At 28.9% G+C, this 20,907-nt stretch overlaps 1 protein-coding gene across 2 annotated transcripts; it reads right to left on the minus strand.

Moving 5' to 3' along the window:
- Positions 1-12,255: 12,255 nt before the first annotated feature.
- LOC107486897 (uncharacterized) lies at positions 12,256-19,745 on the minus strand. Of its 2 annotated transcripts, XM_021141365.2 has the most exons (14): positions 19,598-19,708; positions 18,304-18,807; positions 17,484-17,702; positions 16,932-17,061; positions 16,736-16,838; positions 16,240-16,363; positions 15,779-15,841; positions 15,338-15,376; positions 14,785-14,865; positions 14,619-14,666; positions 14,202-14,252; positions 14,036-14,104; positions 13,525-13,767; positions 12,256-12,807 (listed from the first exon to the last, which is right to left on the minus strand). In XM_021141365.2, exons 3-14 carry the CDS (start codon positions 17,631-17,633, stop codon positions 12,553-12,555), a joined length of 1,356 nt encoding a protein of 451 aa, XP_020997024.1. In that variant the 5' UTR covers positions 17,634-17,702; positions 18,304-18,807; positions 19,598-19,708; the 3' UTR covers positions 12,256-12,552. The 2 variants fall into 2 exon arrangements, with proteins under 2 accessions (XP_020997024.1, XP_015962956.1); XM_016107470.3 differs by lacking the exon at positions 18,304-18,807 and having other exon boundaries at positions 19,598-19,745.
- Positions 19,746-20,907: the final 1,162 nt, after the last annotated feature.

A 20,907-nucleotide genomic window follows, 5' to 3' on the forward strand; every position in this document is an offset into this window, starting at 1 on the left:
GATCTTCACACATTCCTAGATGATGCAATGAACTTCTTGTTACTCTTTAGTTTAAAGATTTTGATCTATTATTTGTGATATTTTGACGGTTAAAATAGTAGTAGTATTGGAAATTTGGCTATGGTAAAAATGTTTGGGTAGTGAGGTTAACTAGGATGCAATTTAGATAAAATTTCAATTTATGTTTTCTTGAATATTGTTTTATTCATATAAATTTATTTTAGACGTTTACATACTTTTTTTTTAATTTATGTCTAGATGTAATATTAAAAGATCTTATACTAGAAGATAAATTTTTTATTATTTTAGCATAGAAAGATGTATTCTTATTTTTACAACTGAATGAGAGGAAATTTAAACGGCAATTTTGAGCACATGATTAAAAAAATATGCTGAAATATTATTTTAAAGTATGTTATTTTAGATTTTTACAAAAAAAATTTTGTAGCATCTTTTATTTTGTGACATTGTACTATAAATTTAAAATGGATTTTTATTCAATTTTTTTATCTTAAATACTTGCTGAAAATTAATTTAAAAAAATATATTACTTTTAATACATTAATTCCTTTTTGAGAACACTATATACATATTTAAGTGCATAAAAAGTGACTTTGTTTCAAATTAAACAAATATAAAAATAATGTAATGAGATAAATAGGAGTGATTCAAACAAACTTGAAGAATAAGTTTTTATTAGTGGATACATAGTTTGAAAAATGAGAACTAATGAGTGGCTTCTTGATTTTGTAACGGTTTTAGTGAAATCGCCACTAAATAACAAAATGGTTTATATGTTTTTCTTGGACTAACCTGTAAATTAGCGGCGGTTACAGCAACTAAATATTATCGATTTGGTAGCTGATATGCAACCCTAGGCTAACTGTCGCTAATAAGTATTTTTGCGACAACTTGGGTCAAACTGCCACTAAATATAGTTGTTTTGAGCACTTGTCATTCATTGTATCAACCGCCACTTAAATCTCATTTGGCAGCAATTTTTAAAAATCACCGCTATCTTACGATTTTGATATAGTAAATCAACAAGGGTATTTTTTTTTTTTCAAATAAATTCATGAACATTTATCTTTAATGGACCCTCAAGTACTTCCACGTCCCCATATAATGATCATATCTTTTAATATTAGACAATAATCAATTGCAACATGGAGTAGTGGAAGCCTTTGAGGGTCACTAAAAACATGCTCCGATCCATATATTATTACATTATTCAAGATGGCATGCATAATTCCAACTTATGCACACCCCTTAATTGTTATTCCTAGTCTACATCGTATGTTGTCTATATATAGAGAAGAGTGACTAGGAACATGCTCATAAGAAGTCCACCACAACTTGTCCTACGAAATTCTCTTATTTTTCCTGTTTAGATTATTCGCCAAATAATTATTTTCTTTTTAGTTAAAAGGAAAAACTTAAATGCAGTAATTATTTTTACGTAAAGTTGATAGTTGAGTAGAGTCGTTTAGTAATTTAATAGATTTGACAGATTTAACAAAATTATTATCTAAAAACTCTTAACTATCAATTTTATATAAAAATAAGTACAGGTGAATTTCATTTTAGTTAAAATGACAATTGGTGGTGATGGTGCTTTTTTAAAAAAAAATTATATACTCTTTTGCTCTTCAAAATAAATAAAAATACATTCAACTACTCTATATACATTTTTTCTATAAAAAAAAAGCTTCATTACTTAACAATTAATACTTTAAACCATGTTGTTAATTTTATTATATTTTGTTTGCAGTGTGTAGTTGAGATCATCATCATCTTTAAATTGAATAAATTCTTGGTTGTTTTAACATAGCATGCATCTTAGTTTTTCACTTGACAGAATGTTACCAAAAATGGAAATTTTGGCAGTTGACATTAATTAATTAATTAATAATTAATGGATGCATGGATGGATGGATGCATATATATGGATGGTGGAATATCTGTATAAGTGGATGCAATAAAAAATTAATAATTTGCGCTTTAATTTGTTGATTCGATTAGGTTCTCTAGAGTCTGCTAATAAGACTAGCTAGCTATGTTGCTTATATCCAGGTGTCTGAATAAAATTAGTGACAACTAGATTTAAACGTGACATTTAAAGATAAGATAAAAGGAATATAAAATAGTATAAATTGAACTGATGAAATTCAATAAGGATTATTTTGATGAACGTAGCTACTACAAGATATATGATACCAACTTTATAATTTTGTCCACTATATTATATATTGGTAGATATATTCTAAAGATAATTTTATAATTATTTACATATAAAAATTATTTTTTTAATTTTTAAATGTTAAATTTATAAAGTTAAATTTTGATATATTATAAAAATATTATTTTTATTTAAAATATAACCAAATAAATAAATTATATTTTTATACAAAATATTTTGTAAAAAAATATTTTTAATGTCTTTATTTAAGTAGTTTTTTATATATTATTAGAAACATTTCAAGTGTATCAGGGAGTATCGGTACACCAGTTATTTTAACCGTTAATTTTAATTAATATATATTATATATATTTTTTATAATTCAGATCAACGGTTAAAACAACTGGTACACCGGTATTCCCGGTGCACTTGAAATGGTTCCTATATTATTTGGTGTATTCATGCATGATTAATGAATCATTTGGATACCAATGCATTTACAGGCCACGTGCCGATATTGAAGAATAAAATCCGATGAATGACAAAAACATATCAGGCCCTATTCTTTCATTTCATGCGCACATTGATACAAAAAATTTAATTAAAAAAAACTATAACCCTAATAATCAGATATTAATAATTCCACCATTTACAAAATGACTTAAATATAAGGTGAAAATTCAGGTGTAGTCAATTTCACGTGAAATTGATAATTAAAAATCGTTAGATAAAAATTTAATCAAATTAATCAAATTATCTCACGGCTATCAGTTATTAACTTTACATAAAGTAGACTGCACCTGAACTTCTACCTAAATATAATAATAATATTAAGAGAAAAAACCTTATCTTAATTATTAATTAGGAAATGTTATAATAATGTCAAGTAGCTAGCAAAGATGTTGGATCAATTAAGTTAAAAATTACAATTATTAATTAAGTGAAAAGTAATCCTTATCATTTAAATTATTTAGACCTTATTAAGTGCTGTAATAATAATTCAATTTAAGTTTGATTCGATTCTATCATGAAGACAAAGTGCTCACGATCGAAGCAAAGGGGCAACATCAAAAGCAGGAGTAGATAGAGTTCTTGTCGACAAATAACTTTTTTATAAATTAACAAGAATAATAATTAATTAATTTTATACCTAAAAAAGGGTGCCAAAAAGAAACGCAACAAAAAGAAAAAATACGAATCAAACTCAAATGAATGAGCAAGAGGTGGCTGAGAAAGGTTCATAATAAGGGGTATCAAATTTGACTTATTTTAGGTAAGAATCTTTTTAATTCCAATCAATCCCACAATTATTCACAACACCTTACAATGAAGCCAAAGGCCAAGGTACTGTGTGCATGTAACTTGTGCGTTTTCAATCCCAACATCTCCCTTTCTTTCTTGCATAGTCCACGTTTCAATTCTCATATAAACGAGGAATCCATTATAACTTTCACCCTAGCTAGCTAATACTTTATAATTTAGGTGAATTCTATCGTGTCATTTTCAAAATAAAAAGTAAATTATCTTTTATAATGTATACAGTAATTATTAATAAATTATTTTTTAATCAGAATTTTAAGGTTCGAATGAGATCTTTAAATTTGGTCGTTATTTTTAATATGATCGAAAAAAATTCTAAAAAAGAGAACTAAAAACCTAATAAAAATTTATGATATATTAGTTAAAAATAATGGTAATTAGTGCATGAAAGAGGACACTAATATATTTTTTTTAACTTTAATTGTTCTTAAATTATCTTTCAATCATTATTCAGATAATAAAAATCTTAAGATGGTAATTATTGATCTATTGTTTTTATGACTAATCTTTTAATTTATTTTTGTTATATAGTTATACAAGACTATGAGGTTGGTTACTTAAAGAGGAATACCATTGTTAATCCGGTTGAATTTTAAGAAAAATATTAGAAAGGAGAGAACTGAAAAATTGATAGATGTGCTCGTTGAAATTGGAGATTAAAAGTATAAGAATAAATTCAACATCTTAACTTAATTGATTGAAAATAGTGATTGAATTTGAGAAGAATTAGGGTTTTAAAATTGAAGAAGAGGTATATTTTATTAGGTCATTTTAGTATGATTCTGTTACCGTGATCACTCCATACATCAATAGAATCCTTCTAATAATTAATATGGTACAAAAAGGAAGAAAGTATTTTTTTATGTTGCAGAGCACTTTATGTATAGATTTAGATATAAAAGAGATTGTGATTTGTCTCTATTTCTATTTTATAAAATTATCTATAATCGAATATTGTACTTTCTTTTAGATAATAATTCAACATAAAAATTATCTATTTTCTTTCTTAGTTTTAGATCTAATATTTTTTTTTGTAATTTGTAAATATCATTAGTTTATTTTTTTGAATGAATGTTTTTCTTCTATAAAAAAATGATTATGTTACCGTGACTATAATAACTATAGTGTTTTAAAAAATATTGCTAAAATTAAAATAATATTTTTTATTATTAAATAACACTTTTTAAAAAGTATTACTTAAAAAAGTGTTAAAAAAAAAGTTTAACTTTAATTTTAACAATATTTGTATAATTACTGTAACTACTATAACATAGTCATTTAAAAATTCTTCTTTTATATTTTGATTTATATAAAATAATTTTATTATTAATTTAAATAATAAAAATAATAAATTAAAAATATTTATTAATTTAAATTTTAACTAAAATAATATAAATATTATTTTATTTTACTTAAGTCTCAGTATTTAATAGAAATTAATAAACAAGTATAAATAAAATTCTAAAATTATAACACCAATATATCAAAATTATCTTACAATTTTATCTATCACAAAATTAATATTCTTTCTCAAATATTAAATTAGGATAATAAATTAAGATGATAAAAAAATTAAAATTTTTCAATCATACTCATAAATGAATTCGATTGATATGATTTTATTCTCACTAATTATTTTTTAATAATTTAATATGGTGTTAAGATTAAGGAATCTAACAATTTCAATAATTATATGTAACAAATACTCCATATATATGTAAAGAATTTTGTTTTATAGCATAATGGATTATCTCATTGACTAATTCGAGCTAATAAATTATTTAAAAGGGAGTGTTATTAGGTAAATAATTATCATTTTGAATAATCTGAATAACCATCAATCAAATAAAAATACACTACATTTTCAAATTATTTACTTAAATTTTAATATTAAAATAATCATTCGTACACTTAATAAAATAAATATCCAATATATCTATTATTCACATTATTTAATATTTTTATTATCTACCTATACTTTTCCTTATTTAAATTCACGTGTTATATATACATGAATACAGAAACCGAAGCGAAATTTATTTTGATATGCAACAGATTTTGGTAAAAATTCCAATCATAAGGATGGCACGCACTAAATATTAATTGAAGCAGCATAATAACACTTACTAGAGAGATATTAGTTACGTGTATAAGTAACTATTATATACGTGTTTCTCTATTTTGATATAAATTTGTCGCTCTCTATTTTGTTTTTCTATGTGAAAAATGCATGAGATTGAAAAAAAATATATAATTTGAGAAGGAAAGAAGGAATTAGACAATAAAATTTGCATTAGTAAAGAGTCTTAAAAGAATACAAATTTTATAATTATCTATTTATATATAGTTACACTATAATTATGTGAAATTGTTGTCACGCCAACTAACTTTATACATTTCAATTTACTAACGATCTACAACTATTTGATATTAAATAACAGTAGTGACAATAATAATATTAAGTAACACTTTTTCATAAGTTTGTATTGTTAGAAGAATATGCAGTATGAAATGAACCAAAAACAAAAGATTTTATAAGAATATCTGCAGTTTGATTGTGAGTTAAAATGAAAAAAAAAAGTGAATAAATTTTTTTTGTAACTTGTCACAAATTAGGTGACAATCAACTTTAATATACTTAGTCCGTTAGTAAAATATAGAATTGATAGCAATATAAATTGCTAAATTGCTATCGCAGTATATGTTGATTGGTTTTTGGATTGGAATATCAAGATCATGAAGAACATAGCTTAACTATTGAACTTTTTGGATTGCCAATGCTAATACTTGATATTTTCCTTTAAAAGAGGAGGCTGCAACTGTGAGTTATTTTTTGCTTTTCCAAGTTATTAAAGAGGGTCTAGGTAAAAATAATATGTAGAAGTGGATTTGCGAGAATCAGGATACCCAACCCAATCAAAATCTGAGAAATTAGTGAGATGTAAATCTGACTTTGCTTAGAAAAAGAGACCTGCAGTTAGAGATTCCTTCACATGGCGCAATACTCGATGGGTTGTCTTTAGATGTTCATTGATAGCACAATTCAAAAATTGATTTAGCTTACTAATTGTATAGCTAATGTCAGGTCTAGTGTTAGATAAATACAAAAATTTATCAATAATTTTTTCATACTGTGTAGAATCATGAAAAATATTTTTTTCTAAGATTTTTAATTATAAAATAATTATGTGAAAAATATAATTTCAGCAATGACTTGTATTATTACAATATAATCACTATTTATATATCTTCTTCTATATCTTAAACTTGTATAATAAATAATTTATAATATAATATTAGAATTTTTATATAAATCTAAAGTTTCATCTAAAAACATATTATTAAATCACTCACTTACAAATGTATTTATTTTAGTCATCATAAAAATTTAACTCTCAACTAATTATTTCTCTCAAAATTTTCAGTTTTGAACTATTTAGGATAGGAAAAAATGAATATGTAATTTTATACTTTTGATTATAAAATTAACCTCTATGAGAAGTTAAATAGAATATATTATTGCACCATCATGCATGCACTTATTTTAACTATTGGAATTCAAAGAGCAAAGCCTTCAACGACCCAAAAAGGCTCCCCTTCTTTATGTTCATTTTTCTTTCCAAATTGAATAATGGAATTGAACATACAAAAGATTGGAAGCCTTTGAGGGTGGCAGAAGATAATTTCTCCACTCAATCGCCAATGCATACATATATGGTGCTTATTATTAACACATGCTATATATATATGTGTGTGTATGTTATATATGTTAATGAAATCTAAAGAGCTTAGTAACCCTATATATAGAGGAGGCTTCAACGATATCATAAAAGAATATAAGTGATTTTCATGAAAGATAGTGGCTATTATTAATGCACACAACGGATCTAATTCGGTGACAAGTGTCTACTATCCACTATCAATTGTTAAGAAAAATAAACATCCAAAATTAAATTGGATTGATCTAATGATTAGTTTATTAGTCTATTTAAGTAAACGTTAAAAATTTAAATTTTACTTTGTGCATATAGCAAATTTATTAAACAACAACAAACTCTTAAATAAAATTTCTATCCATAACAGATTAGTCTGCCGAATTAAAAGATACCGTAAAAGTAAAATAAAATTCTACTATTCTATCATCAGATATTTCTACCTTAGTCCCAAACATCCAAAACAAATAGATATAAAAATATTAATTAATATTCAATAGTATTATTTGGATACAAAGTATGATGTAATATTTTTTTCATATGGAAAAAATTGAATTAAATATCTTCCTTAATTAATACTTGAGAAAGAATTACATAACAGATTAAAATTGTATTGCATAGTCAGTACTAATAAGTACAGTAAAAATTAAATTTATATGTTACATTATTATTAGTTTGTTTTGAATGAGGCTATTTTTGTCTTTTTTTTTTTTTTTTGCGCATTTGGTTAAAGAGTTAAAAAAAATACATTTCAAAAGTAGAACCACAAGCCAAAGCAAAAGTTTTTTTTTTGTGGTTATGTATGTTTGGATATAGTAATATAAGTTTTTTTATTTTATTTATTTGTTTGGAGTAAAGTTCTAAATTGTCCATGAAAATATATTTTCAAATTTCAGATTTATTTGAAAAAGAAGAGAGAGTATTTCTTTATGTTGCAACACTTTTTTATGTAAATTTTTAAAAAATAAAAGAGATATACTATTATTTGTTTTTATTTCTATTTTATAAGATTCTCTACAATTCAGACAATAGTCTAATATAGAGATTATTTATTTTCTTTCTTAGTTTTAGATCTATTTTTTTTGTAATTTATAATGTTGTCAGATTATTTCTTTGAATGAAAGTTTTTTTCTATAAAAAGAATGATTATGTTATCATGACTACTGTAATTTTAGTGTTTTAAAAAATATTATTAAAATTAAAATAATATTTTTTATTGTTAAATAATACTTTACAAAAAGGTGTTACTTAAAAAAATATTACTAAAAAAAGTATATCTTTAATTTTAACACATTTGTATAATCATCGTAATTACTGTAACATATAGTCATTTTAAAATTATCTTTTTATATTTTGATTTATATATGATAATTTTATTATTATTTAAATAATAAAAAAATAATAAATTAAAAATATCTACTAATTTAAGTTTGAATCAAAATAAAATTAAATATTATTTTATTTTACTTAAGTCTTTGGTTTTTAATAAAAATTAATAGTCAGATATAAATAAAATTTTAAAATTATAGTACCAATATATCAAAATCATCTTACAATTTTTATTTATTACAAAATTAATATTTAGTCTCAAATATTAAATTAGGAATAACCAATTAAGATGATAATAAAAAAATTAAAATTTTTCAATCATATCCATAAATGAATTCGATCAGATATGTTTTTATTCTCACTAATTAATTTTTAATAATTTAATATGGTGTCAAGATTAAAGAATCTAATAATTTCAATAGTTATATGTAAAGAATTTTGTTTTATAACATAATGGATTATCTCATTGACTAATTCGAGAAGCTGATAAATTATTTAAATTCAAGTGTTATATATGACTATATTAGTACGAAACTGAAGCGAAATTTATTTTAATAGATATACAATAGATTTTGGTACGAATCCCAATCATAAGGATGGCACTAAATATTAATTGAAGCAGCATAATAACACTTACAAGAGAGATATTAAGTTACGTGTATAAGTAACTATTATATACGTGTTTCTCTATGGTTATCCACTTATCTTCATGAAAAATATTTTTTTCTAAGATTTTTAATTATAAAATAATTATGTGAAAAATATAATTTCAGCAATGACTTGTATTATTACAATGTAGTCACTACTTATATATCTTCTTCTATATCTTAAACTTGTATAATAAGTAATTTATAACATGATATTAGAATTTTTATATAAATCTAAACTTTTATTTTTAATAATTTAAAAATATATTATTAAGTCACTCATCTACAAATATATTTATTTTAGTCATCATAAAAATTTAACTCTCAACTAATTATTTCTCTCAAAATTTTTATTTTTTGAATTATTTAGGACAGAGACATATCAATATATAATTTTATAATTTAACATGCAATAATCACTGTTAATTCTTGGTTATAACTTATATAAACGAGTTAAATCTCAATTTAGCTCGTAAAATTTGATCCGATGTTCAGAATGATCTCCATAATTTTGTTGGTCCAATTAGAATTCCCAAATTTACAATTTTTGTCACCAGAATATTAATCTAACGCAATTTCATGTTATGATGGACACTACTTAAATGATGGTGCATTGGTTTCGCACTCAAACCCTTTAAAAACCACGTAGTGTAAGGATTTTCTTGATATTTTGCAATTTATGCTCGTCGTATAGTGAAAAGAAAGAGAGTTTTAACCCACAAACAATTAAAACGACGTGGTTTTCAAAGGGTTTGGCGTAAAAATAATACGTCATCGTTTAAGTAGTGTCCACCATTTAATGCAACTGCGTCAGATCAGTATTTCAGTGACGAAGATGATTGTAGGGGCAAAGCGAAACCACGATTGTAAATTTGGGAGTTCTAATTAAGGTAAACGAAATTGTGGAGATCATTTTGAACATTAGACTAAATTTCAGGAGTCAAATTGAGATTTAATCCCTATATGAACAGTTAAATTAATTAAATATATTATTAAACCATCCTACATGCACTTGTTTTAACTTTTGAAAGACAGAGCAAAGCCTTCAACGACCCAAAAAGGCTTCCCTTCTTTATGTTCATTTTTTCTTTCCAAATTGAATAATGGAATTGAACATACAAAGAATGGAAGCCTTTGAGGGTTGCAGAAGATAATTTCTCCATTCAATAATCGCCAATGCATACATATATGGTGCTTATTAATATATATATATATATATGTTATGTTAATGAAATCTAAAGAGCTTAGTAACCCTATATATAGAGCAGGCTTCAACCAATATCATAAAAGAATATAAGTGCTTTTCATGAAAGATAGTGGCTATTATTAATGCACACAATGACACAAACGTATCCAATTCGGTGTCAAGTGTCTACTATCCACTATTAAGAAATAAATAATGAAGTTTCACTGTTTCATCATCAGATACTTCTACCTTAGTCCCAAACATCCAAAACAAATGGATATAAAAAAAATATATATTGAGATTTAAGAGTATTATTTGGATTATACAAAGTTGATGTAATATTTTTTTCATATATGAAAAAAAAATTGAATTAAATCACTTCCTTAATTAATACTTGAGAAGCTATCTAAATGAAACAAAAATTAAATAATAGATTTAAATTGTATTGCGTATTAACTAAGTACAGTCAAATTAAATTTATATGTTAAATTATATATATGTGCCTCTCATATAAACCTTAATATACAATAATGTCTATACTCTATAAGTACAACATGCATGAGTTCAAATAAAATTTCCCTTATTGTGTTGTGTCTCCATCTTAAATTCCCTTAATTTGTTTCTTTGTGCATTGTTTTGATTCCAAAATTAAGATTTGATTGCTTTTTTCCTTTTTATTTTTATCAAAATTAATGGATCTGTATGCTTGAAGAACCTTTTAATAATTCAGAATCACATCATAACCAATGTGAAGATAATGTTCTGGTTACTTCTAAGAGAATGCTTTACAAAACATTAGAAATAATATGGCATCTTTTAATTTGCATGAATCTGCAGTTGACAACGAACGGCTGAGAGAATATATATTTGACTGTGATAATCACTATTAATTTTGCACTTGCTGAAGTGAAGGCTAATTATCCACTATTTTATGAAGAATAAATAAAAATAAAAAGTGACTTTAAAGAGATAAAGAAAAAGAAGAATATTATAAGAAATTGTAACCCCACAAAAATAAAGTCAAAACTGATTAAAGATAATCACAATATGCCACTAACTTAGCAGTTCCATTTTGTGTAGGACTTTTAGACTCATCACCAATTTGCAAAAGATATCATATCCCTTTTGCCATGATCATGATTCTTATATCTATTCTCTTTTATATATTTACAACTTTCACCATGATGATTTATCTTTCAATTCTTACCAACTTTGATAACTAGAGTTACTAAGTACTGTTGCTTCTGATGTTCATGCTTTTTAACAATAAAACTATGTTTGTATTTCACCTATTTTTTTATTCAGAAAAGCCCAAATTAAAGTGTTTTGTTTTAAATTCCAACTATTAATTTGTCTTTGTTAAATGCTAATATGTATGGCAAACAAGATGTGATATCAACATTTAAAACTAGGGTCAAAATTAAGCATTTTCTATTTTTCTAGACAACTAAAACAAAAACAAAAAAAAACAAGTTCTATAAGAATTAAAAAACTTCTTTAACCCTAGTTCATAATTTCAGTTTACTCTTTTGTATTTTCATTCTTACTAGAGTTCAAAATCCATTTATGTCAATTGACAAGATAAATAAACAAATATCTTATTTATGATACTAAAACAAAGCACATTTGGAAGAGGAGATAAATAGATCTAGAACTATAATGTTGACCAATAAGGAAATGGATCAAGAACCATATTCTTTCTGCACCAATGGATTCCTTCCATTGAGCTGGAACACTAATTCTCATTTTTAAATAAGATGAACTTTGACTTGGCACAAGCACCTTTGTTTTGGTTATCATTCATTTATATAATTAAATCCTGATCAAATCATTGTTTATGGCAAACATTTTGGCATCATCCAATGGCATTACATGGGGATATTTAGAAACTAGAACACATCAATTAACAGACAATATATTACATTTTTTTTCCAAGAAAGTGGAAATATTCATGAGCTCTGGAAGGACAGAAAAATACATTTGTAACATATTATACAGAATGCATAACTTCCTACCCAATTAAAATTCTTGTTGAACCAAACCAACCATGTTTCACACCTACAATTATCCTTGCTACCCTGTACCCTCCTAATGATTTTATCAAATATCAACTGAATTCCTATCTGGCAGCACATTAAATCAAATTTAGCTACAATAGTGTAACAAACACAGCTTTAATTACATGTTGAATGAAGGTCTTGGTTTTGGTGGCATATAATAAGAATTTCCACAGTCAATTGGGGTCTGCATAAGTGGATTCCATCTGTCAAATATTATACGGCCTCCTCTGCCAATTCTTCCATGGAATTTATATGCTCTTGTTGGCACACCATTATTATCTCTTAAAGTATCTGATGGTGGCACAATGCCTGCCATAGCCAACTTGTCTGGAAGTAAAGGTTTTGTGAACAACAAAACTGGCTCAAGAGGATCCTGCATATACCCATGAAATAACTCACAAAGATTGAACCATGCAGTTCATTGAGCTTTAAAGGTAATAAAAATACAGACCAACAGCTATTTTTCACAGAAAATAATTTCCTTGACTGCAAAAAAGTACTTCTATTGCAGGGGATAGCACAGTGCTCAAGCATTTGGTGTTATGCAAGGTCCAAGAGAGGGCCACATCCAAAGGGTTTAAAAAATTACTTCTATTGTAATGAACTTTTAAAAATAATTGGATTATAATTCTTCCAGAGTAACTTCTTCAACTTTTTCAGCTATCTAGAGCATTCAAGTCTCAAACAAAATTTCCAAAATCTAAAGAAAATCACCCCTTTTTTCCCAATGGGTAAAAGGATTATGCTAATTGCTAAAAACAAGAGGAGAAGTATAAAAACAGAAACCTAAGAATACAACAGTCTAACTCTAGATACCAATATACCACACAAAAAAGAAAAGCACCTTAACTTCAATTCTTTGTTAATATGAGAGTTTTACACTATTATTATCAATCACATACTACTTCTATAATGTGGCAGCGCATAATTAAATATTTGTTTAGAAACTTTTATACAATGATGTACATCAAATTAAATTCATAAGAAAGTGTGAAATTTTCATGGATAATCTCACACAAAAGATAAATACCAAAACAAGGAAGGAGAAGAGGACACTGCAGAAAATAGGGCAAAGAAACCAGTATATTACCAACTTTTGAGGCCAGCCTTGTGGAACATGTTGCCTCCTAAACTCTTGCTTCGAAAAAGCTGCAGGAAGCATAGCTGGGTTGGCATCATATGAAGGATGAATCTGTACTACTGAAGGCCTTGAATGAGGATGGCTAGTCATCATATCTGACTCAAAGAACTCCTCCTCACTTGAAACAAACTTCGAAGAGTAGGGAGCGAGTCTCGAGAGTGCTAAGCTGTCTTCCAAAAATTCGGTTTCATGCTGAGATAGGGAATCACTCGTTAGTTCATAAGTTGCCTGAAATTACTTCAGGAATTGGTGCAACAATACATTGAGATTAAATGCAAGAGTTTTAAAACTAGAACTTTATACAGCCTCCATATTCCATTTATTGTTGCCCCATAAACAGAATGGGAAAGGAAATGGCATAGTTTTGCTTTGGCCTCACAATGAATGGCAACCACCATACTACACCAACTTCTAGTAAGGACAGATGTAAGAAAGCACGTGGGAAGAATAATGCAAGTACCTTATACTTCATTTGTATCCTCTGCAGCATAACTTCATTATCCATTACTTCTCTCTTTTTCTCCTCCCTCTGGTGATGATCATATACCAAGAAAACATGTATAATGGCTAAAGGATATACATATTGTATTATAGACAAACTCTCATAAACTACTTGAACATCATACCTTGATCACAGCCTGCACCAAGCTCTTAGCTTGTTCAAGGTTCCGTCTAACCTGTTTAGGAAGAAAGAATTAACGTAAGTTTTTCAGGTAATATATACTGCAAAGGAATACATGTATATATTTCAATCTGAAAGGTAAAAGACAAAACAACTTTCGAACAGCTACAACTTCTAGTAAACCGCAACAACTCTGAACATTTTTAGAAGCTAAATGATCATATGAACCACATAATTTAATCCATAGCTTCCACAAGTTATGATGAGAATCAAAATGATAAAACATAAACATGTATGACTGTTGAAAAATTGCTAGGTAAAAAACACATAAATCCATAGTGCCTTCAACAGAGAAAACACTTCAAGCTCATCTAACTGACTTCCAGATACCTAAGAACCAAAACCAGCAAAAGGAGCTAACCTGGCGAAGCTTCTCAAATGACTGGACATTGTTTTCTCTTCGTTGCATCTGAATAGAAAATACGCACCAAAATTCAACCAAAAAATATATGCCAATTTCCAAAATGCCTTTGACGAAAAAGCATTTAACCAAAATTGTATAAATGAAAGCTAAATTTTCAACATACCCTTCTTGTGTGAAGCCTGTGGGCTTTTTCCCTAGGACGGAAGACATTATATGGGTTGGTGTCATTAGAAGGTGGAGGGGGCTGCACAGAAATGCAGTCAATCTTGTCAAACTTCAGCAACATGCTTGTCTAGTAACTTTACGCCAACAAGTAAATGGAGCTAGAACAGAGAAATATTTTGAAGACAATACATCCAGGAAAAAGCTTGAGAAGGGAGCATAAGCCCCTATTTACAAGGGAGAAAAAAATAGACATTGTATTTAATGAACTTGAAAACTTGTTATTGGGAAATCGCTTACATGTTTCAAACAAGGGATCACATATTAAATTCACACATAAAAATGTTGATGACATGGCTAGTTATAGGGAGGGAGAAAGGCTGAAAAAAAAATGCATTCTAAAACAAAATAGCCAAGAGATTGCCTGCTGAATAAAGCAGCACAATTGAGAAATCACAAATCCAACAAATTTATTATAAGTTTAGCTCGAAATGCATCTATATTAAAACAGATCAGCAATAGAATAAATTGATTGTAACGTGCTGAAAACCAACCTGCAAACGTCGCAAAATTGGCTTTTGCCACCTTTCTCGCTGCATCCAAAAGAATACAGCAAATAAGAAAAGAAAGATAACAAGACATCAATATTTCGTAATTCTGACTAACAATTGGAAGGAACCAGTGTATGGTTGATAGTATAGTTAGAGTAAACACCAACAAGAATGAACGAAAGAGACCCTATATAACAGTCTCCAACTCCTTAACGAAACTATAACAAGCATAAGCCCATATATTAGTCAAGTTGCCTTGATATACCCCCTCCTTCCATCAATGCTTCACATGCAGTCATGTGAAAGTTAATAAACACCACACCATGGATGGTACAATATCCAGAATCCTCGATGAAGAGAAATTGGAAGTCATCCAGAAAATAAAGTTGACATATAAGAGGAGACATTTCACTCATTATTGATGGTCTATGGATATTAGCATACCTTCTCTTTCCAGTAATCATATACTGATTCAATAACTGTATATTTTGACTGAGCTTGTAGGGCCTAAAATGTACAAAAAGAATTCTCAATCAGCCACAAATCTAAATTGTAAAAAAGAAATATCTTTTTCATACTATAATTATAAGAAATACATTTAAGAAAAATTAAGATGCATTGTCAACCATTCCAATCAAAGGTAACGTAAATAAGGAAATCCTTATAAACAACAAACATTAATTGAACAAGAAAAATCAATAAAATGTTTAATTTTTGAAACAATAAAAATGTACGATCACTTCTGTTAGTTTGATATTTCTACAGGAAAGGCAAATCTATTAACAAGAAGAGAGATAAAAAGTAAAATAAAGTAAAATAAAAGGGACAGAAACATAAAACCATTGTTAGCATAGATTGTAATAATAACAATAATAATAAACAATGGAATCATGATATAATTTGACCTCAATAGCACCATCAAGCCGTAGTAGCACCGGAATTGGTGAACCAAGAGTAGGTGTTATAACTCCAGCCCTTTCACGAGCCTTATGATCCAATACCTCCAGCTTGAAAATAAGAGCCTCAAACCTATTTACCAGGCATTAAATGAAGACCAGAACTTGCACCCGGAAAAAAAAAAGGAGCACTAAAGAAAAAGAGGAAACATCATATATTATTTACACCTAATACTAATATTACAAGATTTATGAAAAGATTAGTCACAAGTATGTGTGTTCCAAGAAACGTATATTGTAACAGGAGTGATAGTTAAGCGATTCGATCAAGCCATGATCAATAGTGTCAACTTGATTTCAAGCAACCAGGACAAACTGCTGACAAGGAAAAATAAATAGAAAGAATACAATGATAAAACCTATTAAAAGGATTAACCCTCTACCAACCAAAAAATTGACAAATTAATTGACACCAATCAATCCAGAAGACAGTCTAAAGGTTTACATTTCAGGCATCAGAATCTTCTTTTCCTTGTTAAACTCAAAAAGCCAGTCCTCATCTTCATTGTCCAAGTCATACTCAACAAACTCTCCAATCTCAGCCCGAGCTGCAAAAGGACAAGGAATTTCAGTACAACAGTGGAGTTTTCAAATTCTGAAATACTTTGGCAGAAAATTCTATCTAGTGGTACTGGCCAAACCTCCTCTTGCCCGCAAGTAAGAATTTGGTTGAGCAAAAGTGCAAGAATAGTCCCTTTCATATGTATCCACAACAACAAACTGAGGAGTAGGGATTTCAGAGGCCACTCTCCTGCTGGGAACAGGATGTACCTAAGAGAAAGTCAGTAGATGTTACTGATATACCCGATCTCGCCAGCTTTGCAATTTGACCAAACATTATCATCAAATTTTAACTAAGTACATTCATGTTAGAAGGTTGCTAATATGACACTATTCTATTGTTCCATAACAAGCACATATTAGCGTGTTGCTTTATTGATTTTCCTTTCAAAAGGGGAGCAGAGTAATCCATGATTAATTGTTGAATATTTGAAATTCCAGCTATCTACACAATAGTTGTTACTAATTTCATTGATGCTATTGATATATTCAAACACAGTAATGGATTAAACAGGTAAATGTAATACAATAACAAACCACTATAAATCACGAAAGAACCCCCTCCCCCCTTCCAGCACACACACACCCCCCTCCTTCTCTTTCTTTTTGTTCAAGATAAGGCGCGCCCATACCTCATGCTCAACCTCAGTAGCAATTCGCAGCAACTGCGAATTACGAGTAGAAGTAGGTGCCTCGTCATCTTCGAAGTCCTTAACAGACTTAACAATGGGGAGCTTCTTGTGGATGTCAAGTGGCCGGGGCCTGAAAGACAACCTAGTCATTTTTCTGATTATTAATTATTCCTCCAATCCTATACAATGTTTCATGCCAACACCTTCATATATGTATCCCTGTGTTACAAAACAAAAGTAACATAAGTCTTAAACCCAGTGGCAACTAAAAGACCATAGCATGCCCAGTGACGGATCCAGCAAATTTTGCTAGTGAGCGCAAAATATATATAATATAATAATAATTTTTATAATTGTACTATGGTATTATAAAATATGATTATTCCTCAAATTATTTAACGAACAAATTAAAACAATAAAATAATAACAAATAATTTAAAATTCCATTCTTCTGGGTTTCATATTTTGAAAAGATTGAATGATCTTTTCATTGTCAATACAATCAAATATTTCTCTTTCTATATATGCCACTAAACAATCATTTAAAAGTACATTATAAAATTATAAATACAAAATTGACAAACATATGTCATTCAAATTAATTTCCAACAAGAACAACTAATAATATCCTAAATTCCTAATTAAAAATAAGTCAATACACAAAAATAATTAACAAACAGATTAATGGAACCAAACTAGCAATTACATAGATAGAACAAATTCAATCACAATTAACAAACTAATGAATGCAATTATCAAACAATGAAGCAAGCAGATCAGTGATTCAGTATTTCAGACTTTCAGTGAATCATGAATGTACCAAGAGTCCAAGGAGGCAGACTTTCAGTATTTCAGACTCAGTTTCAGTATTGCTTTATTGCTTCACTGGGCTGAACTGCTGAACTCCAGGAGGCAGAACACAGCAGCGGCGCCTAGGCCCAGCGGCAGCAGGACTGCAGGACGAAGGCTGAACTGCTGAAGACTGAAGAGCAGGGACGGATCGCAGAAAAAGAAGGCAGAACCAGAAGAGCTGAAGAGGAACGCAGAAGAAGAAGGCAGAAACAGAGTACCAGATAACCAGTGAGGCAGTGACAAACGCTGAAGAGTAAGGTAGAACCAGACACGGAAGGAACGCAGCGGCAGAACCACACAGCCAGTGATGCGGAAGAAGAAGGCAGATTCAGACGCGGCAATGCAAGGAGAATTAACAGTGACGGAGCCACGCGGGAGAAACGCTGAATGGGGGGCAGCGCCAGCGGCGACAGTGAGCCAGTGACACCAGTGGAGTAGCGGCACTGGCGACAGTAACTCTGGAGGGCGGAGGCTGGAGCAGAGGCAGAAAATTGGAAAAGGGAAGAAAGAGAAGGGTTAGGGATTTGGGGGGTGGGGTCAAAATTAATTAGGTAGTGGGGTAAATAAAGTATATCACACTAAGCACTACTCACTACTTTTTAAAATTTCACTGGGGGCTGAAGAGTACATCCGTCCCTGCTGTTGAGTGTTGATCAACCCAAGCATAATTGCATAAGAACATAACCTTCTAAAAGGAAAGGGTTTTTTTACATTTGCAAAAGAAAAATAATCTCGATTAATTCAAAATAATTAACATTTATGTTAGCTCCTCCTCAATAAATCAAAGAGATCTTATTAAATGTTGGTGGGGATGTGGTTCTGTAATCTAAAGGTATTTGCACTTAATCTTCTAAAAGCAACAGCAAATAACTGGGAAATAGAAACACACAGTAAGCTCCTAAACCAAACACATTAAATAATTAAAAGATACACAATTAAAATTCAAATGTCAAAGCACTCAATTAGATTATGTATCCTCTGTCAGCAAAAAACAATCAAATAATACACATAAGCATTGCATTCATGGCCTTAAATTAATAATGCAAGTGTCAAACACCAAACATCATTCTAAAAAACATAATAAATAAAATAAAATTGCACTGCCTCATCAAAATCAGCACTTGCATATTCAAACAATAATTCAAAACAACAAGGAATAGATATAAATTGACTTTAAAAAAAAAAAAACATAAAATTGGGGCAGGAAAAAGCAACGACAAACACGGAGAAGAAGAAAACACCAAAGGTTCGATTTGACTCACCGGAAGAAATAGATTGGCGGGAACTTTATCCGATTCCGTCAATCTCAGCTGTTTTATCACTCAGTGTGTTTTTCGGTAAACCCTAATTTGATCCCCTATCAGAACATCTGCACAAAAAGCTACATTTTTGTTTTTCATTTTCTTCAGCTCTTTTTCTTTTTTTTTTTTGGGTTCCTGTCGGGTGGATCTCTTTCGATTGGACTCATCATACGATTATGGGCCTCTAATGCTTCAACTTACTTTTTTTTTTGGCTCACATATTTTTTGTGTGGATCACTATAAAGCATCCACTCAAATCACAAAAAAAAAAACTTCCACTCAAATCCAACTACCAGTCTGCCGATGAGCCTCAACTCAAGTGGCATATGTTCTCCTTTTTTTACTAAGAGGTCTCGGGTTCGAGTCTCATCTAGTGTAAACTTGACAAAAAAAAAAGGAATATAATGTGTGTGAATGTGTAACCTAAGATTGGGGGTTGTCCAATCCATCCACAATCATTTGAATTTGATAACTACCAGCAAGGATAAAGACGACGTGCCGAGTTACCTGGATTCCGGTCGGGACAGGAGGAAGAAGAAGAAGCAAAGGCGCTGGGAACCTGTGGACGGCGGCGACAAAGAACCTAGGGCTAGGATTTTGTGTTTGGTACTTTGCTTTGTTTCAAAGGGGGGTGTTGGGGAAGGGGGTGCTGACTACTGAGTTGCAAACGAGTTTTTTTTGTCTAAAACACAAAACGGTGTCATTTTTTATAACCGACCGGTTACCAACTTTGTTTTTGGCCGGTTCAGTAATTTCTGAGTGGTTCGTCATCCAATAGTTATAAGCAGTAAATTGGACCATTTTCATGGTGGATTTTCAATTGGACTAGTTCGACCGTCGATCTGGTCCAATTTTTATAACTATGACTATTATAATTAAAAAAAAACGAATTTTAACAAAATTTTCGATTTGTGTGTATAGAAATCTATTTGTTGGTGGCAAATCTTTAAATAGAACTTAAATTTTTAATATTTGACCTGTTGGGGACTGAGAGATATTGTGAAAAAAAATTATGAATATCTCAATAATTATATTACGTAAATATCAAATATCAGTCATTCGTATAAAATATATATTAAAATATAAAATATGTATAAAAAATAAATAAATTATACATGTATTTATACATAAATATATATGATATATAAATGACTTTTTTTTTATTTTCATGTAGGATTTTGTTTTGCAAATTTTGATTATCAAATGTTAGTAATATTTAACTATCTTGTGTTAAATAAATAAATGAGTTAATCGTAAAGTTAAGACAACAA

The sequence above is a fragment of the Arachis duranensis genome, chromosome 4 (genome assembly GCF_000817695.3).
Source record: "Arachis duranensis cultivar V14167 chromosome 4, aradu.V14167.gnm2.J7QH, whole genome shotgun sequence".
Classification (NCBI taxonomy): Eukaryota; Viridiplantae; Streptophyta; class Magnoliopsida; order Fabales; family Fabaceae; genus Arachis; species Arachis duranensis.